Raw genomic sequence first — 22,957 nt, 5'->3', positions numbered from 1 at the left:
TGAATAGTGAAGACAAGAACAGTGTTAAAATGTTTCATAAAATCTTAGGACTATTTTTAAAGGTTTAGAAATGAAATATAATTTGGGATTTTAAAATATTTATTTATTCTCTTGAAATAGAAACCCTCCAATAATCTTTAGGGTCTAGTATTGTAATTCAACTCAGTTGGATTTCATAAACAAAATAGAGACTATTTATAAAGTGTACAACTTCCTAATGAGCTAAAGTACACATGTCACTAAACATTAAAATTATCATCAGCTATTCCACAGAAAGGTACAGTAAGTTTACCTATTTGATGCCAGTGAGTTTGGTGGTTTAAAAGTATATATTATTAATGATTCAAAATATTCCTATTTCCCTTGCATTTTATTACTATTTCAATTACCGATTAACTTTAGATAAACTTCTGATGCTTGTGCTAATTTCTATGTTCTTGCAATAGTTCAACACAAACTTAGGAAATACATACCAATGTAGACCTAGAATAAAAATTGACCTATATAGTCATGAAGTATATATAAACAAGTAACATTTACTACATTTATTTTACCCTGCATTTTCCAATACTTACTGCCAAGAAAAAAAAAAAAAAAAGATCTACACATGCCCAAATATATTATTGATGAAATTATTAGCTACCAGTAGGGTTGAATCTGGCTTTATATAATTTACATCACTTTCTCTGTTAAATGTTACTTTTTCATTTGTTTGAAGGAAGAAATCAGATCATCTGAATAGGCAACTGAGACCAAACAAGCTTGAAAACCTCTCACTTCTAATATTTCTATGTAAGAATTAAGAGTATTTAGGTAGACAGCCTCCAAATATAAAGAAAAGATAATCCACGGACTGTTTCATTCTTTAAAAACCTCTTTGATAAGGGGGGGGGGCTATCTTTTGTACATTTTGTAAAGAGATTTAAACACTAAGAGGCCCTCTCTCCCTAGACCAAGGGGCCAGGACCAAAGGGGTTTGAAACTTCTCAACTTCACAGCAAACGATAATCGTGTATTGGAACAAAAGGCAAGGATGACTCAGAATGTAATTAGGGTTGTGCATCTAAGCAAATGACACAATATAACTGTGGTATTTCAAAAAAGAAAAGAAGAACCAGGCTCAGGAAAAGGCTGCTAATGTTTCCACACAGAGGCAAGGCCAAAAACAAAATCTCCTTCATTAGCACATTATAGCACAGGAGCTGATATTTTGTAGCCGGGCAACCCACTTGTTGCTTCGCCCCTCTCCTCATCTACATGAGTGGGAATACTGGTAATGTTTATATTTAACACAAATGACAGAGGGAGAACAAGATTTCTAAATAGGCCACATGTAAGAGGCTGAGCGAAAGTTTCATTTTTATGAAAACAGAATGCCTCCGATGTTTTGTCCACAATCTTGCTGATGCCACTACCAACAGGATGAAACAGACACATACAGCAGAGAACCTTCCTGCCCATCCTTGTTTATCCAGAGACTGCTCATCTGCCCTGTTACTCAGGTGCTTTTCCTTTTTACCATAGATCTGCTTTTGGAATATTTCTGTGTTCACATGATGATGGGCAGGGAAAAGAAAGGACATGAAATTTCCCTGCCTGTACTACTCTAAAATGTCACCTCACAGCATGTCTCGATACCAAGCCAAGAAATGGTTTAGCCAGGCTCTCTGCCAACTGGCGTGGACCTGAAAATCATTTGGCCTCCTGGAGGGCAATGTTTTTTCCCACACAACAAACTTCACAATTTATCTTGCAATGGTCCCAATATTAATACCATGTACCCTTTACGCTATAGAACAGGGGTCAACAAACTTTCCGTGAAGGGCTGAATATTAAATTTTAGGCTGTGTGGGTCATTTGGTCTCTGTTGCAACTCCTCAACTCTGCCTCTGTAGTAAGAAAGCAGCCATAGACAATAGACAATGTATATCAAATGGGTGTGGCTCTGTTTCAATAAACCTTTATGCATAGACAATATATTAAGAAGTGGGTGTGTTTATATTCCAATAAAAAATTATTTACAAATACAGGTGGCTGGCAGGATTTAGCCCATCAGCTATAGTTTGCTGGCCTTTGATATGGAAGATGAAAACTCAGAAGATAAATTAAAATTTCTTCTGGACTTTCAGTCAAGATGGCTGAGTAGGTAAACGTGGTACTCTCCTCCTCCCACAACCACATCAAAATTACAACTAAACTATAGGAAACCCATCATTGAGAACCACTTGAAGTCTAACTGAACAAAAGTCCTATAACTAAGGATATACTGAAGAAGCCACGTCAAGACTACATAATGTCTTGCCACTGCCACTTACTATTATTTTGTATGATATTTCTTCCCAATAAAGATATTTTACTTAAAAATACAAAAATAGTAAAATAAAATGTCTCCTATTACACAGTTAGCAGGGTACTGTATGGAATATAATTGTCTCATGCTCATACATATATTTAATTATAGTCCAAATTTGCCCATGGAGTTCATTTATTTCTCTATTCATTAAAACAAAAACAAAAACACACATACAAAAAACTATTTTCAACTATGATCCAGGCATTGTGCTAGAAAAGTAGATCTGATATCAAAAATAATAAAGTAGTAAATAAAACTGGTGAACAAGACAGGCACAGTCTCTAATACCTCATAGATTGTAGGGTCTGGGAGAAAATTTTTTGTAACTATGTATTGAGGTCCTACTGTCTGCCATGTACTCTTCCAGGAGTGAGGTATACTGCCAGGAACAAAGTACACAAGGAACTCTTGCAGCATTTACAATCTTTGTAGAGGGAGACAGAATAAATAATATGACAAACAATATATTGTCACACAGTGGTAAACGCCACGAACAGTATAACATAACAGAACGTCACTTAGCAGAGCAGGGGAAGGTGGTAGGTAACAGTGCTTAGAGAAGACTTTCTAAGAAGACTTCTGAGCAAAGACCTGAATAAAGAGAAGGAGCCATCATGTCAAGATCTGGGGGAATAATTGTCCAAGCTACATGAACAGCATGTAAACTCCCTGTGCTATGAATGAACTAGTCTGTCTTTAGAGTGTCTGGAATGAGGGAAAAGTGGTAAATGATGAATCCAGAGAGAAGTATGGGAGCAGATTATATAGGGCCTTGTGGTAAAAAAAATTTGGATTTTATTCTTACATAATGAAAAACTGTAGGGGGATTTTAAGGAAAGAATGACACATTCTTCTTCATTTTAAGTGAAATTGAACTCATAATTACATATGAGATAAATACTACTAAAATACAGCTCAATGTGAACTGGCTCAGTCCTGGGGTAGGGAAGGGCTTCAATCACCCATAGAAAAGGACCTACTTGATATGGTCCTAAAATTGAACACGCATCAATGGAGACAGATTGGGAAGAGGCTTGCTCCTTCCTACAGAAAAATCCAAAGGCTGTTGTAGCTCCAATTGCCCAATGTCTGGGACCCAGAAAACTTTTTTATGCCTTCTTGGATCTTTTGATTCTAATATGTAACAAGTAAATAATAAAACCTAACTATTCATTGAGAACTTAATAAAGGGCTCCTACTGGGCTTGAAAATTGGGGGTTATTCTTTCAATGAAGTTAGTTGGGTACATTTCTACCACTGGATTTAAAAGACAATTATTCCTACTAACCTTTTTTGGCAACTACCATTTTTTTCCCATCTCTATGCATAAATCATATATGTAATTTTCTTCAAGTTTAGTGACACATTTCTAAAAATGCATCAGCTGTCTTCTCATTTCACACATTCAGGAAGTTCCCCCACATGTGCAAATAAAACATAGAGCATCCTTTCTGGCTCAGTATTGCAGTCAGTGGCCATCAAAACAATGCACAGTTGAGAAGTCAGTCTGAGTTACTTAGATTCATATGTGCACATATTATATGTAAATATATGCCATTATTGTACGCAATAAATGGTCACCTACGGTCTACAAGCACAAAACTCTTTTTCCTTCCAAAGGAAGATCTAGCTGAGCTTCAAGTAACCTAGCATCAAGGATTAAAGCAACTTTAGCACCTGAAAGTAGTTACAAGGTCCCTTAACTTGCATTATTTTATACCCAGCACCACACGCTTGAGCTCTTGATGTTTTTACTTTATTTTTTTATTTTTAGATTATAATAGTAATAGAGATACTGTTAAGTCAATTAATAAACATCTTTGGAGATAAAAAGACAAATAAAGAGACATTTACTACACTCAAGGAACTATTGTCTAAGTAGGAACACAGGCCTTAAAACAAATACTGAAAATGACAACAACCACACAACATGGAAGTGCAGTGCTCACATGATACCTGCAAGGTACTATAACACTGGAGAACTCAGCCTGGGAGAGGAAGTGGAGTGTGGGTGCCTTTCCTGGAGAAACTGGCAACAAAGCTGATTCTTGAAGAATAATTAAGAGGACAAAATTGAAAGACTGTATAAGTTTTTGAGACCCTAGATCAATGGGTAAATACAATTTGAACAATAACCACCTACTCTAAACCCAATTATCACTTTAATTAATATTGGGACAAAAATATTATAGGATGTAGTCCTTGCCTAAATGACAACTTTCAATCTATTTAGGGAGGTAGGTGTAGATCCAAACAAAAATGTTACTAGTACACAGAAAAGTATAGACTGCAATACATTGACAATGCATGAATTTGTTCATTCAACAAGTATTTATTGTCTTTCTACTATGTATCATATACTGCTCTAGAACTGGGGATACAACAGTGGACAAACATACAAGATCACAGACCTCATGGAGGTCACATTCTAGTCACATACAAGGTCTGACAATGAAGTTCCTGAACTTGCCACTGTGTGTTAACATTGGGAGCACTGCACAAACAGCTCAGTAAGGTTTCATAATCCTGGTATATCAGTGTCTCACAGCTGTGTTCGTGTCGACATGTGGTGGTATCTTGCTGAGTGGTGTTCATTATTGTCATTGTGTGTTATTGTGTGCTGTCATAAGAACGTCTGAGCTTGAATTAGAGCAACGAACAAACATGAAATTTCTTGTTAACCTTGGCAAGAGTGAAAGTGAAATCAGGGACATGTTAGCCCAAGTTTATGAGGATAATGCCATGAAGAAAACGGCAGTGTACAAATGGATTAAACGTTTTTCTGAGGGGGGAGAATGTGTCACTGATGAAGAGAGGTCACGGTGGACAGTAACGAGCAGAACTGACGAAAACATTGCAAAAATTCTTCAAATTGTGCGTCAAAATCATCGGCTGACTGTGAGAAGCATATCAGACTAAGTAAACGTTGATAGAAAAACAGTTAGAAAAATCTTAACTGAAAATCTTGGCATGAGAAAGGTGTGCCCAAAAATGGTTCCGAAGTAGCTCACCGATGAACAAAAGCAACGAAGAGTCAAAGTTTGTCAAGACCTTTTGGAGAGGCAAGACAATATTTTGGGCCATGTTATCACTGGGTAAAACATGGGTGCACCAATACGACCCTGAAATAAAATGTCAAAGTGTACAATGAAAGTCAGCCAATTTTCCACAACCAAAAACATTCCGTCAGTCCAAATCAAGAGTTGAAATGATATTATTAAACTTTTTTGATATCAGAGAATATCATTGGATATTCATTATGAATTTGTACCAATTGCACAAACAGTTAACCAAGTTTCCTATTTGAAAGTGCTGAAAAGGCTGCATGAAAAAGTTAGACCAAAACAACCTGAATTTTTTGCCAACAACTCATGGCTCTTGCATTACGATAATGCACCAGATCACTCAGCACTGTCTGTCAGGGAGTTTTTAGCCAGTAAACAAATAACTGTATTGGAACATCCTCCCTACTCACCTGATCTGGCCCCCAATGACTTCTTTCTTTATCTGAAGATAAAGGAAATATTGAAAGGAAGACATTTTGATGACATTCAGGACATGAAGGGTAATACGACGACAGCTCTGATGGCCATTCCAGAAAAAGAGTTTGAAAATTGCTTTGAAAGGTGGACTAGGTGCTGGCATCGGTGCATAGCTTCCCAAGGGGAGTACTTCGAAGGTGACCATAGTTATATTCAGCAATGAGGTATGTAGTACTTTTTCTAGGATGAATTTGTTAACTTAATTGTCAGACCTTGTATATGGTTTTAAAAGGATCATCACGATCATTAATATATTTCAAGCAATAGCATGCTAAATCCTAATTCTCTGAAGCAAAAGATATAGGTATAGGATGTCAAGTCAAAAAAATGCTGTCAAATAGAAAAATTCAATCAAACATTGCAGTGAAAGCTTTTTATTTATTAAAATTTTCTGGATAGCAATTCATAACTACATTTTCTACAAATAATCTCAATTCATCAATTTTAGTGAGTATGAAATATTTATAGTAAATAGACCCTTGTTCTGTTACAAGTCATTTTTTGAGTCAATTTATTTATACTTTCAACCAAAAAAAAAAAAAAAAAAAAAAGATATCCTTTGGAAAAGGCAAAACAGACTTTCTAAGCATTCCCCCAAATTCTAGAACATGTCATTTTAAATCTGAATATTTTAAATATACATATTTGTGAACTTTTGAGATATGGGAGGGAGAAAATAATAGTTCAAAAAGTACAAAATGTGGAATAGATATTAAACATTAGACATTTCTCTGTCATAGAAAGGTTGAAAGGAATCAGAAGAAAGTGGCAAAAACACAAAGGCCATTTATACTTATTGAAATCTGGTCACTCTAAGGTATTGGATATGATTTCTAATAATTCTGAAAAGAGCTATATAATAGAAGAGAGTCAAACCTAGACGTACATACAGCCCAGGTGTTTCATCCAATAAAACTGTGATTTTTGAGCGTATTATTTTTATTGTTCTTCCTCGTCTGACAAGTGAGGATAATACTATCAACCTATAATCAACAAGTTATCATGGAGAATTGATTTCCTCGAATTAAATCCATGACACCAAGAGACCAGTGCCATGACAGTTCCAGCACTTATGGTGACCAAAACATCTTTTGCCCCCTTGCATACCTTGCATCTCATCTTGTTCAATTACAAGACCACAAAAGTTGAGGGATGAGATTTGAGAGTGTATTGTAAGGTGACTTTGTGACAGCCAGTGTCTTGTGAAGAATATTTAAAAGAACCCAGTCTATCAAACTTCAAGGAAGGTAGTAGATTAACATACATTATCATCTGGCTGCCTCTAGCACTGATAACACATTCTGCCAAAACTTTCCTGATAGTGATTCCATGAGCTGCATAATAATCACTGTGCTTTGATTAATTATTTTGTTGAATAAAAGGTTGAGTTAATTGCACTTACACTGATAGCCTCAGTTTCTGCAGTGCATTGCTTCTTATGCTAACACAACTACTTGGACTCAAAATAGGAGTACAAATTCCAGTATTAAACATACCAAATGGTTACAGTAAAAAGATTTCCATTTCAATTATCAAAATAAATACATGAAATTTAGAACCTGAAGTGAAGAAAGCCTCTAATTAAGGGAAACTTAGGAGAGCCTTTAGCAAGTTCTTTGCTGAGTGCAATTATTTGGTGTCTGGATCCCCAGACCAACTGCATTAACAGTGACAAAAGATATGCAAATTTAAATAGACAATAGTCAAGCCAAATTGCTCTGACTCATACCAACAGGGACATTTTCAGCATATATTCAGCTTGATTCATGCTAGCAAGGGTCAATGTAACAGTTATGTTTGGCTATAATCTGAAGACTATACCATAATCACTGACCAAGAACAATGTAAACAAAAATCAAATTTATTTCCACAATAAACTAATATATATGAAACATGTGAATGATTTAAGCCCAGTAGAATCATGTATTTACCCTGTCACTGATGAATAAATGCGTAAAAAAATATATGTATTAACGTGTTTTAATTACCATTTTAACTATATATTTTAAGCAAACAAAATATTACATCCTTTGGTAGAATAGCTCATTCAAGACAATTTGGGACAAAATTTCCCTCCCCATCCTCCTCAAAGAATCCAGACTAATTTAAAATGACTGAAGTCTCATTAAAAACTATACTGACAGTATATTGAGAACAGTAATAAGCAAATCAACCAAATTCATTTGTTTACTATGGAAATAAGTTTTGCCAAAAAAAAACAAAAAACAGATATACTATTTATTATAAATGGCTGCTGAAATTTGTGTCTGAAATTTAAGTTACAGTTACCAAAAGACTGCAGAATTCCATTTGCTTTCTATTTTTGTGCCGATCTATCGCTTTTTTTCACCTGTAGTCCACAACAGAAAGATTAACTACAATTCCAGATTTGGAAACTCTGAAACTACTGAGTTTCAGTTAACTTGTCCAATAAAATAACAGTGATCTTAGTTCAGTCCCTAGTGGACAAGAGTAGAATAACTACTACTCGGCATGATTCAGCAGGCAGTGAGTGATCTTAAGATAGCATGACCACACAGGAACAAAAAAAGAGTCTGTCCTTTCCCTATCTATCTTTTATCTTCTTAAAAGGTTTGTTCTGTTAACTGCCTAACTTAAGGGAGACCGGACTGGTTGCATTCCTACCTGTATGCACCAAGTGGATTTTTCAGCAAAGACCCCCAGGGTTGATGGGAGTGAAGGGACAGGCTTTTCACAAATTGGGACATTTGCCCCACCTCTGGTGACATAGTTGAATACACTTGTTATCTGTTGCTTACCTGTTAGCCAGTTATACAGAGAGCAAAGAAAAAATGAACTGCGGAAACGTTTCATATTTTTATATTCATATTTTCAACAAAAACTTAAATGGTTTATAGGGAAATAACTGAATGAAATGTTCAATTTGGTTTCTAGAAAGTGGGATTAAATGCATACTCAACATTAACATTCACCTGGATACCTAGACGCCCACATGGCACTGACTGTACCTGCAGTGCCCTGAGAAGAGAGCACAGGAGAAATGGAGGAAGCATACCCGCCGTGCTCTGCCCCAATCTGCAGGTGCACATCTTTGGGAATGGCCACCGCCAGCTTGATTTCTCCTTTCCATAGTGGGCAATCCACCTCTTCCTGATGAGTTCACATTCAAATTTATCTTCCTGATTTTTTTTTTCTCAAGGACAGATGAAATGTGGCAGAAATTAATTCTGTACTAGTCTGCTACTTGCTAAAATTTAGTTTCCTTTACAAACTTATACAGATTCTCCTACCAAATACCACACTTTACATTTACTCTTATTTTGTGCTAACTTTACTAGAGGTTGAAAAATAAGTATTTGGTGATGATTCCCCATCCTGGCTGCACAAAATTTCCTGGTGTAGAATCTATTTGATCCTAAATTAGTATTGTCATTATTTTCTTTCTTTTCTTTTTTTTTCCTACTTGCTCAAGATGTACTTGCTTTTTTTTTTTTAAGTTGGGTTTTGACAGTCAGAAGGCTCAAGCAAAAATGTACATAAGGGGAAACCAGAAATGTCATAAAATGTGCCATTGCTCGGCACACAAATAGGGTGCCACCATACTTTCGTGTAAGCTAGCACAAACCTAAAAACCTCGCCTCACTGGTGAACTCAGGGGGAGAGAGCCCTCTCGCATTTGCAAACACTGACCCCCTGGAGCAAAAGGTAAACACACAAAAGCTCCCCTAAGGATCTCCAGCTACAGTGCAAGAACAAAAAGCTCCGTGCAATTAGAAACCGAAAGCAATCACTTACTTTTTGCAGCCACTGAGTATAATTTTCCAGCACATGCTCCAGATGTTGAAGTTTCTGGGAAGAGAAATCCGGTTCCACGTGCGGAGCATCTCTCTGCAGAGCGTTTGTGTTGTACTGGTCTGTCGTACTCTCACGACAGTTCCCGTCGTGTTCTGGAAGAATGAAAGTGTAGGCACACTGCCCGTACTGAATCCGGTTATATCTTCTCCCACTGTTTTCTGGACTTCGGCGCTGGTTGCTGCACCCTACGTGAGTCAGAATGGCAGCGAGGAAAGCTAAGGAAAGGAAAACTGTCATTGTACTGCCAGCACTTTCTCTCCGTGCCTCTCGCAAAACTTGCTCCTTTCTTCTGACCTTTAAACTAGTTCTTTATTTCAGGTAAAACTGCTTGTTTCTTTGACTTTTTCTCGTTCAAAGAAAGCTTTTGAAGAAGAATCACAGAAAACTAGCCATTTGTTAGCTTTGTTCTAAAATGTATTTTTTTATTTCACTGTAATGATAGCTTCCTTAGTTAAAACTTGAGATATTTATTGCATAGTAGCTGAGATTTATTGTTTCCTCTCTGTGTAACTGTTCAGCGTGGAGCCTGCCTGAGTCAGCTGCGTGTACATATTCTAGACCCTTTCCTCTACCCTATCTGCTGCAGATCTGCTATTTTCTCCCAGACCTCAGTGAGTTTTATTAAGGTTGCACATCCAAGCCAAGCTGGAAGCAGGCAGCCTTTCACAAGATGACTTGACAGGAATGCATGAGGGTGCCCCTATGCTAAGGATTGCTGATGGCTTGGAGCAGCGGGATCGTCTTACAAATTGGCTAGATGCGCATGACCTGGATCATGTATGGCCCTCCCGACCCTTCCGCAGACAATTGTCTGGAGCCTTTAGCAGATTCACGGCCAATCAATAAATAGAGCAGTCCACCTTAATACACTCTTAGTGTGCATGCTGACCTACTAAAACCTAGCAAAGTAGCAGTACGTTTTGAAAGTTACTATTTAATTGGGGAACCCTAAGAAGAAAACTGGCATAGCGTCCAGTGAAATTGTTTTTAAGAGTGAATGACAAATCTATATAATTATTAATTTAAAAACAATTTACTTTTGACTCTGGGGGAAAAGATACTAAAAAGCATTTTTAGAGATGGTATTCTTTCATTGTGCTCCCTTAGATGTTTAGGAGGTGGAGAAAATTGTCAGAGTGTGTCAAATTAGCAAAAATATTTCATAACTTGTCACTTAAAGGACTATAGCATGTGCATAATTAAGTAGAATAATCTGAGTACTTTCTGAAATATGGAATTTAAATGGAACCAGTCCCTGATTAGAATGCAGCCCTGTGTATTCTGTGTATATAAATTGAGCAACTTCCTTACAAAAACAGTGTGGTTACAATTTAAGACAGTGGCCTGAGAATTATTAATTCCTGTGGTATATCCTAATCATATATTTCACAAGGACCTCTTTGGTGTTGCTATGACTATCTTTACTGGTATGGAACTTCCACATAAATTCTCCTGTGGCTGCATAGAAAAACTATCTGAGAAAAAAAAACATGTGTCAGGTGTGCCAGTGGCACAGAAAGGGCTATATGGAAGAAATCTCTGATTTCTAATAAGTAAGAAACAAAAATTATCAGAAGGTGATTTTCCAAATCTGGGGTGTAAACATTTGCACAAAGGGATCTGTAAAACGTTTGTTTTTTTAAAAAAAAAACAGGTGATAATTAGAGAATTAAGTTTACAGCACTGAGATCTTTACTAAGTGTGTGCAGAAAACATGAATTATGAGCAGGGGCTTTCATCAAGAACTGGGAGGGATTTTAGGGAATGTAGCTTCTCAACTGCAGTCAGAGTGTGAAAACAGAAGCCACAGATGTTGACTCTCATGTCCAGGAATGGGGGGGTGGGAGGTGCAGGGCAGTGGGTGAAAGGCAATAGAGGTTAGAAACTGACATGTAGGGAGAAGTTAGAGGAGAGGGCAAAACAAATTCCTGAACGAATATGATATACTTGGGGAAAATAAATTGTGCTGAGATTTATGAGTCCTTTCCACACCCCAAAACAAATTCCTGATCTGACATATATGGAAACAAGTAATATCAAACATAGCAATAAACTTTTTGACCCACATTTGCAGTCTCCTCCTGACATTGCATGTCTCCCTGTTGGCTAGGTCACTCGTGTGTAATAATAATGACATTTATTAAGATCTTACTATTGTCTAGGCCTGTGCCAAGTACTCCTTACACACAGTCTCTTTTAATTATCCCAACAAACCTAACACATGGATATTATGTTTAATCCCATTTTATCGTTGGGAAAACTGAGTCACAGAAGGGCTAACTGGTCACAACTCACATAGCTGGTGAGTGATGGTGCCAGTATGTAAACACTGGCCAACTGATTGCTAGTCTAAGCTTCCAACTGCCAAGCCAGCCAAGACTTCCAAAAGGGCTCCAGCTGTACTGATTCACAGTCCTAACACAGGTTAACTGATGGTACTTAGAAGAAATAGAACTGATTAAAAGCCTGTTTAAGCTGCCAAAGTGATTTCATCCTTTCTCTGTACCCAAAAGCCAAACAAAAGAAATGACAGGTAACCCACACAATCCAGTTTTTAAGGGCCCACCAGGATGAAGTGGACTGGCATAGCACAAGTTGTCTAAGAACACTTTCCAATATTGCTTGCTTTGAAAATTATTCCTGGAAAGAAGAAATTCCAAACCCAACACCTGTGAGTGCTTCATTAAACACTAAATAGAGCCGAAAATCAACAGAAGACAAGGATGAGTAGTGAGGGATGGCTCTATTAAAATGCTCCTATGATTTTTAAAAGCCAACATTGTTAAAAATCTGTCCGTGTGTGTGTGTGTGTGTGTGTGTGTGTGTGTGTGTGCTTTTTCATGTATACGTTTTGTCATGCAGGGACTCTAGTCCTGCTGTTGGCACAAGAACGCAGGACATGGTGAGGCCAAAAAGGAACACCAATGGAGCCATGGACTGGGGGTTCTTACCACTATAGTCTCGCTGGCGGCTGGGTTGGAGACACAGGAAGCAGGAGCCACATGATCCGCAATCCGGCGTCTGCTTCTCTGCCAACCAACCAACCAATCCCCTAATGTAGCCACGGCAGTTATGTTAGTGGCTAATGGCTAACCAGTAACAGCGGATGGCCATCTGATCACAGCTGATGGCCATCTAATAACTGAGCCAGCACCTTTCCACGTGAGGCCAAGAGCCTGGAAACTCCTCTCTGGGACTCTGTCCCTACAACTCATGTGTTTTGGGACTCCAGCTGAAGAGACACTGGGTACGTTTGAGGATCCTAACGACGTGCTCAAGACCATATGCTTTCAGGGACCTGAACCTGACCACTAGCAATGCTGTTGTTGGTGGTGGGGAGTATTCAGAAATGGTGCTGTTTTAGGAGACTTTAAAATTTAGGAAGTGGGATGAAGTAGAGGCCATATTTAAAATAAAAAAAATCTTCTACTACACTTCCAAAAAACAATGTTCTAAAGAGAATTGTATTAATTGTATACTGAGGGAGCTTGATCTTGAAAGCTTTGTATCTTCGCATTTTGCCTGCATTATCAGAGCTCTGGAATAAGGAGGTATATACTTTAAGATTCTCATCTCACATTTACAATAGCCCTATAAACATTAAGTTTGTCCAGAAATTCACAGTAGGACAGGGAACAGCATTTCTATGGGAACTTAATGGCTCTAAATGTTCCTAAGACCCAGTCTTTGTTAGTTCTTTTTCATTTCTTCCTCTCCTCCTCCTCCTCCTCCTCCTCCTCCTCCTCCTCCTCCTCCTCCTCTTCCTCCTCCTCCTCCTCCTCCTCTTCCTCCTCCTCCTCCTCCTCCTCCTCCTCCTCCTCCTCTTCCTCCTCCTCCTCCTCCTCCTCCTCTTTCCTCCTCTTCTTCTTTAGATTCAGATGTATAAAACAACATAATGACTAGACATTTACACCCCTTACAAAGTGATAACCCCCAAGTCTACTACCCAGCTGACACCGTACATAGCTATTACAATACCATTGACTATATTACCTATGCTGTACTTTTATGAAGCTTTATCCAGGCCCAATAAGTGGCTCTCTCTGGTGCATTTCAATAACCTTCCCTCCATATCTCCATAGTGGCATTTCTCACACTGCTTTCTAATTATTTTTTGGTCTCCCCGTTTAGCTGTGAGTTCATCAAGTGATCTCTCTTTAATCATCAGTTCCCCAGCACTCACTATGCACTTTGGTTGAAGGAATGAAAGAATGAATGAGTGAATGAGCTTCTTGCTGTGCTATCTGACTACGACATGACTGACCACATCTGCTGCAATATTGGGGTGAGTTTGCCTAGAATTGGGATGAAGCCAAACTTATTCTGAAGAATGAGTCAGACACAAGAACATGGTACCGTAATAATGCAAAACATTTTAAAACAGTTAACAAATTAATTTCCTCATTTAATATTTATAGCACCCCCATAATTATGCATTATTAATTCCATTTTGCAGACAAGAAAATTAAATGCACATAGAAGTTAATTGCCCAGTATCTATGATCTCTTATGTGGCACAGCAAGAATTTGACCCTCAATCCATTTAATTCTGGGTCACATATTCATACCCCACTGAGCTATAATGCCTCCAACAATATCTCAGTATTAGGAAACAGAAAGAAAACATTTCTTAAACTTAGAGGACAGGCACAACATGACATGAATAAGATTGGTCTCCTCCTCCTACCATGGCCTTCAGGGATTCATGTATGACCTTCCAAAACAGAGCTAATATCAAGCTAGAATGCACCAGTATGGTTGTCCCATCTGCTAACCAACATCCAATCTGATTGTTTGGTTATATTTTGGGTCCATTCTGAATGGTTAGTCCTGTGCCATATCACCTGTTTTATATCTTGATTATGACACATGATCTAAAATAAAATTAGACAATATAAAATAAAATAGAATTTACTTCTCAAAAACACCATCAGGCACTCCCCTGGTATTTGTATGATACCCTATGCTGGCAAAAGGGGTAGGAAAGCATTCTCCTCCTTGAATACTGAACACAATGCCATTCATATTCTATGAATAGGTTCTTAGAATATGTCCTATATTCTAAGGACACCATATTCGATGACTCTGCTCTGGAACTTTTAGGGGTCATGCATATCAGCAGGGCTATGGTCATGGCAGCTATGTATAAAAGGAGGGCACTTGGCTGTGATCGCTGGAGGCAGAGTCAAGACCCCTTCACTCAACCATGTAGGCAGCAAAGGTATCCACAACAGATGGAAATACCACAGAGGGCTAAAAGAAAAAAACGGGAAGATGGAGGCTATCACCTGGTGACTGACAACATTTCATCAGTACATGTGAAATATCCATCGAGAACTCCCAAATCAATTGGGGAGACTTTCAAAGAGCTGGAGATGCTGCAGCAAGTGGGGGTGAGGAAGACATTGCAGTGTGTGGAGACATCTAGGTAGTCGAGGAAAATAAATATTATATAAACATTTCCCCACCTTCTGATGAGAGAAATCCCTGGTAATTTGGTGGGCGTCTTGCTTGCTGAGTCAATTTTTAATTATAGCTGTGCAAATGGGAAAGAGATGAGACAGAATTAACTTGTTCTACCTAAGAAAGAAGCAGAGGGACTCAAAAAAAGATCTGGAAATGGAGGGCTAGAGCTACAGATGTTTAGAGAAGAGACAAGAGACAGGAAACTGGTGGCTGTGGGGCTATCAGAAACTTGGGAAGATACATCAAGTATGGAGGTCAGGAATGAAATGGTGTTTCCTGTGAGATAAAATCCCCCCCCCCTTTTTTTAAATAAAATATATGCTTTGAGGCAAGTGACTTCTTTAGGGTGAATGAGAAGAATTGTTGGTCCTTGCTCCAAACATGGGAACAGCTAACATCTGGGTTACATAGACTGCTAATATGACTGCAATTAAAGTCATTGATTTCATGTTGGTCTTTCATACTAGATTAGAGCCTCTCTAGGACTGGGACTGTGTATGTCTTATTGATCACTCTATCTCTTTTCCTGGTACATAAGGAGTAACTGAGAAATAATATTTGTGATCCAGCTGACTGATTTATTCCCTTTCATTCTTGATGATGAGATCTGAAGATGTCAAAACATCACCACCCTCCCTGGGAGATTTTCATGTGCTGACACTGCCTGGACCCCCAAACATTCTAGAGAGTAGCATAAGAGACTAAGAGTTCATAGATTACAAAGCAAATCCTAGGAGTGGCAGTGGTATGGTATCTAACACGCCCAGCCACCCATGTTCATTGCCATGGTGAAGAACCATTCAAGAAACATCGCAGAAATGCCTTCCAATGTGAGGTTACTTGTTAATTCTACAACATACATAACTTCTTTCAAGTACCCAAGTCAGAAAAGAAAACAAACAGCTGGAGACTGTACCAAGTAGAAATACAGATGCCAACATTCCCCTCATACCAGAATGCAGAAAGGTTTCCACTGGAAGCCCAGTGACAAGATTTTATTACGGGAAAAGGCATATAAACCACTTTGTATTTACTGTCTCCTCCTTTCTTCTCTTTTTACCTACAGAAGTCTTAATTCCTAGATGAGAGAAAAATGCAAAAGTCTCAGTCTCAACTTTTCCTACTTCAGGAAGAACACGCATTTGAAAGGAATGGCTGGAATCACGAGTTCATGAATCAAGTACCCCGTGGCACTTGGATGGTGGCTAATCGTTGCAGCTAAAGTTGATAACTGCCCTTGATTATGCAGTGACTCAAAGATAGAGGACTTTCTGTGATTTTGGGTGTGTGATTAAAGAGTTGTGACAACCTCTGTTCATCAGAGATGAGAAAAAAAAAGATCACTCATAAGTAGTGCAAACTTAGATGACAATATGGAAATAAGATCCCTGAATTTTTATAAACGCTATCATTCTTTCTTTCTTAGCCTTATTTTCATACTCTCTGTTAATCTAATACTACTTTCTCTCCTTGCCAGATTGGATGAACTGTTTCATAGCAGTTAAGGTTGGAGAGAGATTGCTTTATTTTTGTTTTCATTTCTTGTTTATACTATTAAACAAGATTAGGTTACACTGGACAAAACATTTAATTATTCTAAGTCAGTTTCCTCATCCATAAAATAAGGATGATGATACAGTGCCACTTTTATAAGGGGGAGGTAAAGATTAAAGAAGATAATGGATGTAAAGTACTGAGCAGAGCATCTAGATCATATCAAATGCTTTAAATGACAGTTCTTAGTTCTAAATGTGAGTTCTCTTTCTTGTACTCAAAATGGTTCTACTTTTAAAGTTGTTAATTAAATTTTTGTGACTGTTTAACTCTATTCCTTATCATTTTTCCTCTTAATTGTTCAAAAGCACTTCTGAATTTCTTTAAAAGCATAATATTTAGGAAGCACGTTTTAATATGGAGGGGTGACCATGTTCTCATTGCTGCATCCCTGGCACCTAGAAGAGTGAGTGCGTGACACATAATAGGTGCTCAATAAATAATACACTGAATGAATGCTACAAATAGGAAACAATTTAGTAAGAATATACTACTCCACAGAGACATTTAGTAGGGCAGACAGACATATAAACCAATCACATTTGGTAGTGTGATGAGAATTTTATTCCCTGGAAACCATGGGAGTCATATGGAAGACATTTATGTTTTGTCACCATGACTTGTTATCTGACTCATTTCCGGCCAATTCAAGTAGATGACCCTAATTTTAAGCGCTTCTATTATGACTAGACTTGTGGCATATATCACCCCTTTCTGTTTCCTGGGATGGGGAGACACAGTACCAAGTGTTTGCCTCTGATAAAATGAAAAAAGAATTGGAGCAATCTGCTATTAACCTTATAAGAAATATACAACTTGACATGAATTGTGCATAAGCAAGGGAAACCTTATTTTGTCTAATTTTTTCCCAAATTAATTTTGTTTTTCCTCAGGCTTTAATCAGATTAGGAATTTGGCAATTAACTTAGAAAATAAATTTTACTGGTATATAAAACGTGAAAATATAATGGCTTTCACCAGGCTTTTAGTTCATAAACTGACAGGCAAAGACCAGTCCTTTTAATCTTAAATAAAGTATTTAATCTTAAATTAAGTCTGAAAAGTTTACACTCCCCCCGCCCCCACTGAATATGTATTTTGGTTCTTTCCTCTTTGTCTTGTAATTAGTAAAAATCTTTAAAGGGGAAAATAGTGATAAGTAAAGAAAGGCTAGGATAGAAGGCAACCATAATGACTAAAAAAAATTGGAAAATATTGTCATAACCATTTCATTCTCTATAGTTAAATGTTCCTTTTACTTGTGATATATACAGATGGGTCATTTTTAGGTCCAGAGGCACCAAAAAACCTACATGTTTTGCAAATGTTTCCCAAATTTGTGTCATGTTCACCTTCACTGTATTTACCAAAACTATATACATGCTTCTTGTACTACCATATACCCAATAGTTTCCTTAACTCAAATTTTAAACTTTCTACATATCTCAGATTTACCTTAAACCAATGCATCTGGGAAACCAAGCACTTGGGCTTTTTCCTGAAGTACATTAAAATAAACACAGAATAGCAAGATACTGTGTTTCCCTGAAAATAAAACCGGGTCTTATATTAATTTTTGCTCCAAAAGACACATTAGGGCTTATGTTCAGGGGATGTCATCATAAAAATCATGCTAGGGGTTATTTTCCGGTTAGGTCTTATTTTCGGGGAAACACGGTAATATTTGTCCACATGGAACCCACCACATATTTCATGTCCCCAGTGCAATGTGTACCACACTTCGGGAAAATGACTTGGTGCTATCAACAGTACAGTCATCCATCTTACAAAATGAATGAAACAATACCTCCTGTCAGCATATCTGTGGAAAAGACTGTTGTAGCTGCAGTCCCTCAAGATCAGTTTGCATCTTGTCCAGAGTGTTTGGGGATTGTTTCCATTCTGTAGTCAAATCAGAAGTACAACAAAAGAAAAAGAGAGAAAAAAAAAAAAAAAAAAAAAAAGCTTTTGAATCAGAGGCTTTCACTGCCAGAGAGCACTTGAAGGATTTCCCTACATCCCAACTGGGGAAGTCATGGTGGGGGATTGGCAGCAGCCAGCCCTATTTGTAATGTTGTCCACTGACAGAAATGCCCAACTGAAGGTCTGAAATTGAAACTAATGATTGACCAGGAATTTCAACAGCTCTTCTCTTGATTCTGGCAATGGAAAGGCTAGTGAAGTGATTTGGTGTCTGAAGAGTAAATCTTCACTCCTTTTCAGTCTTACATTTGGAAGAATGTTAGGGAAATAGTAAACAAATGTCTTCTCAAGAGTTGCATTCCCCTTGGAGAATTTACATTCCTTTCTGACATCACTCAAAGAACCATAAAAACATATCAGTTCAAAAAAGGGAAAGGAGAGTTAATATTTAAAGGAAAAGTTAGGAATCAATTACACTCAGTTTAATAATCATTAACATTTATTGAGTATCTATGATACGTTCAGGACTAGGCTATTCACTGTACCTGCATTATCTGTTCTGTTGCAATCACAATAACCCAATATCTAGGAAATTTTATTGCCACCATTTTATAGAGGAAAAAAGAATCAGCAAAGGAACCTGAAGAGAATTAGAAAGAAAGGAACAAAACAGGAAGGTGTCCTGGAAAACATGTGAAGTATATGTCTCAAGGAGAAGGGTGATCAATTATGACAAATGTAGCTTTTAGATCAAGTACCGTGTTTCCCCGAAAATAAGATTGGGTCTTATATTAATTTTTGCTCCAAAATACTCATTGGGGCTTATGTTCAGGGGATGTCATCCTGAAAAATCATGCTAGGGCTTATTTTCTAGTTAGGTCTTATTTTTCGGGGAAACACGGTAATATCAGGACTGGGCTTCCAGTCTCGATGGTGGAGTAGGTAAATATTGTGCTTGCCTCCTTCCACAACCACGTTAAAATTACATGTAAATTATAGAACAACTACCCTTGAGAGCCACCTGAAGACTAGGTGAAGAGAACTCCTACTGTGTTTCCCCAAAAATAAGACCTAGCCAGACAATCAGCTCTAATGTGTCTTTTGGAGCAAAAATTAATATAAGACCTGGTCTTATTTTATTATAATATAAGACCAGGTAATATAATATAATATAATATAATATAATATAATATAATATAATATAATATAATGTAATGTAATATAATACCAGGTCTTATATTAATTTTTGCTCCAAAAGACACATTAGAGCTGATTGTCCTGCTAGGTCTTATTTTTGGGGAAACATGGTATAACTAAGGATATATATATATATATATATATATATATATATATATATATATATATACACACATATATATATACATAAAGTCATGTCAAGACTAGTAGGAAAGGCAGAGATGTGAAACGAGCTGGTCCCACACCCACATGTGGCTGTTAAGAATGGGAAGGATATCTTGGCTGCAGAGGTCCCTACTGAGGAGCGAGGGGTCCCAGTTCCACACTGGGATCCCCAGCTCAAAGCACCAGTACAGGAAGAGAAGTCCCCACAATAGCTGGCTGTGAAAATCAACAGGGACTTAGTCCGGATGAGACAGAGTGCTGCTGTAGACTGTGGCATCCTCTTTAAGGGCCCAAGCACAGACACACTCTCTCACAAACACTCACCCTAAGTCCAGAGAAGGGGCAGAAACTCCAAAAGCCCCAGGGACATATGAGCAAGAACTGAATTATCTGGCTTCAGGGCAAGGGCTAAAGGGGCAGCTCTCTCTGGAACTAAAGGGCTGGCAGGCACCATTATTCCCTTGTTGAGCCCTCTTCCCAGATGTAGGGGGGCACCAAGTCTGAGTCTCCATCAACCTGGCTAACACTGCTCTCACCCCACTTTGATGATTCTTTGAGACCCCACCACACCCAATTCACATGCCCAGCCTGAACCTCTTTCAGAGGCTAATCCATAAAAGTGGCAGGCCTGGGTCCATACTATGGACTTTCTTAAAACCTCTCAAAGGTCCACAAACTACAAACAAACAGCAGCTGGCCTCAGTGCTCCCTGTACCTCTTGCTAAGCAGCCCAAAGTCCGGCACTAGTCGTAGCTAGTCTCAGTTCACAACATAACCACTCACAAGTACCTCTAAGCCTAGCACAGGCAGCTACCAATCACAGATCACTGTGTAGCTCCTACAACGTGGCTCCAGGCTGGACACAAGCAGTGGTTGACCTGGGCCTACACCAGAGCCTCTTCCAAAAGGCACAGAACCAACACACCTGGTGGCTGGCTTCACCAAACTACACCAGAACACTACTCAAATAGCACCACAAATGACACACACAAAGGGTGAACTCAGCAGACATCAGACCCCCACTAAAGCAAATCCCATTCTGTGGGGTCTGCCACCACACAACAGCTTGTCCGCTGGCATTATGTCTGGTCCTCACAGTCAGCTTGAGGGTCAATCCCACCCACTGATGTCCCAACAGCAATCAAAGCTCAACTACAACAGGAGGGTACACACAACCCACACAAGGGACACCCCTGGAGCACCTGGCTTAGGTGAACAGAGAGTCTGTGACAGGGCCCCACAGGGCACCTATTGCATAAGGCCACTCTGCCAAGACTGAGAGATGTAGCAGATCTACCTAATACATAGAAACAAACATAGGGAGGCAGCCAAAATGGGGAGAGAAAAAAAAAAAAAAAAAAAAAAGTTCCAAATGAAAGAACAGAACAAAACTCCAGAAAAGTTTAGCACAAAATATTCAAGTGATGGAATGCAAGGACCTACAATCAAGATTACTCTACGCAACAAGGCTACTGTTTAGAATCAAAGGACAGATAAAGAGCTTCCCATATAAGAAAAAGCTGGAGTTCATCACCATCAAAACAGTATTACAAGAAATGTTAAAGGGACTTCTTTAAAGAAAAGTAAAAAAAATAAAAATATGAATAAGAAAACATCTCAAAGAAAAGATTCTCACTGACAAAGGCAAACACATAATAAAAGCAGTGGATCAACCAACACTAAAGTTAGTACAAAGGATAAAAGGCAAAAGTAAGAAGATCATGTGTAATAACAATAGTAAATTAAGGGATAAACACAAACACACACACACACAAAAGAAGTAAAAAAATTAATGACAAAAATATAAATATGGAGGGGGTGAGTAAAAATGGTAACGCTTTTAGAATGTCTTTGAACTTAAGTGACTATCAACTTAAAATAGACTACTATAAACATATCTTGGTACCTATGAAGCACATGGTAACCACAAACCAAAAATCTACAAGAGATATACAAGAAACAAAAAGGAAAAAAAAATCCAAATATAACATGAAAATTATCAACATGTGAGAGAACAAAGGATTAAGAAAGGAACAGAGAAGAACTACAAAGGCAATCAGAAAGCGATTAATAAAATGGCAATGAACATATCAATAATTACTTTCAATGAAAATGGATTAAATGCTCCAATCTAAGTATGAATGGCTAAAGAAGATGTGGTACATATATACAATGGAATATTACTTGGCCATAAAAAAGAATGAAATCTTACCATTTGTGAAAACATGGATGGATCTAGAGGATATTATGCTAAGTGAACTAAGTCATACAGAGAATGACAAGTTATATATATATATATATATATATATATATATATATATATATATGATTTCACTTATATGTGTAATCCAAAAAAAATTTTAAAATAAAGGAACAAACAAACTCATAGATACAGAAAACATTTTGATGTTTACCACATGGGAGGGAGATTGGGGCTCTGGCTGAAAAAGATGAAGGGATTAAGAAGTACAAATTAGCAATTACAAAATAGTCACAGGGATGTAAATTACAGCATAGGAAATATAGTCAACAATATTATAATAACTATGTATGGTGGGTGTCCTATATGGGTATTAGACTTATTGGGGTGATCATTTCATAAGGTATATAAATGTGTAATCACTAGGTTGTATAACTGAAACTAATATATTTACAATCAACTATAATTGAAAATAAAAAAATTAAAAAAAAGTAAAATGAGGACTGAGAATTGACGAATGGTTCAGACCATGTGGAGGTGGTAGATGCTTTGAAAAGAACACTCTCATAAAATAGTGTAAGGATATTGGCCTGCTAATGCTGATCAGAGTTGATTTACAAAAGACTGGAAGGTTACAAACTGGCATCAGCAAATAATGATGACCTTCTTAAGATTTGATGTAAATAGCAACATCAGTCTCAAAGAAGGAGGCATCCATAA

The 22,957-nt window shown here is 37.7% G+C and overlaps 1 protein-coding gene and 1 long non-coding RNA gene across 4 annotated transcripts in view; one reads left to right on the top strand and one right to left on the bottom strand.

Moving 5' to 3' along the window:
• Nucleotides 1-10,432, bottom strand: part of ANGPT1 (angiopoietin 1) — a 266,059-nt gene extending 255,627 nt beyond the window's left edge. Inside the window, exon 1 of one of the 2 annotated variants that reach the window (XM_074316347.2) lies at nucleotides 9,673-10,432. In XM_074316347.2, the coding sequence (XP_074172448.1) occupies nucleotides 9,673-9,969 (297 nt within the window). In that variant the 5' untranslated portion in view covers nucleotides 9,970-10,432. The remainder of the gene's footprint in view (nucleotides 1-9,672) is intronic. The other variant, XM_019750655.3, reaches the window with a different exon arrangement.
• On the top strand, nucleotides 9,782-17,021 carry LOC109457622 (uncharacterized). 2 transcript variants are annotated; one of them, XR_002139050.3, is made up of 3 exons: nucleotides 9,782-9,921; nucleotides 13,864-14,017; nucleotides 16,265-17,021. It is a non-coding gene; the product is annotated as an uncharacterized LOC109457622 (long non-coding RNA). The 2 variants fall into 2 exon arrangements; XR_002139049.3 differs by having other exon boundaries at nucleotides 9,911-10,050.
• Nucleotides 17,022-22,957: the final 5,936 nt, after the last annotated feature.

The sequence above is a fragment of the Rhinolophus sinicus genome, chromosome 6, assembly GCF_057876585.1.
Source record: "Rhinolophus sinicus isolate RSI-liver-muscle chromosome 6, RSI-T2T, whole genome shotgun sequence".
Lineage (NCBI taxonomy): Eukaryota > Metazoa > Chordata > Mammalia > Chiroptera > Rhinolophidae > Rhinolophus > Rhinolophus sinicus.
This window is presented reverse-complemented; position numbering and strand designations above follow the sequence as displayed.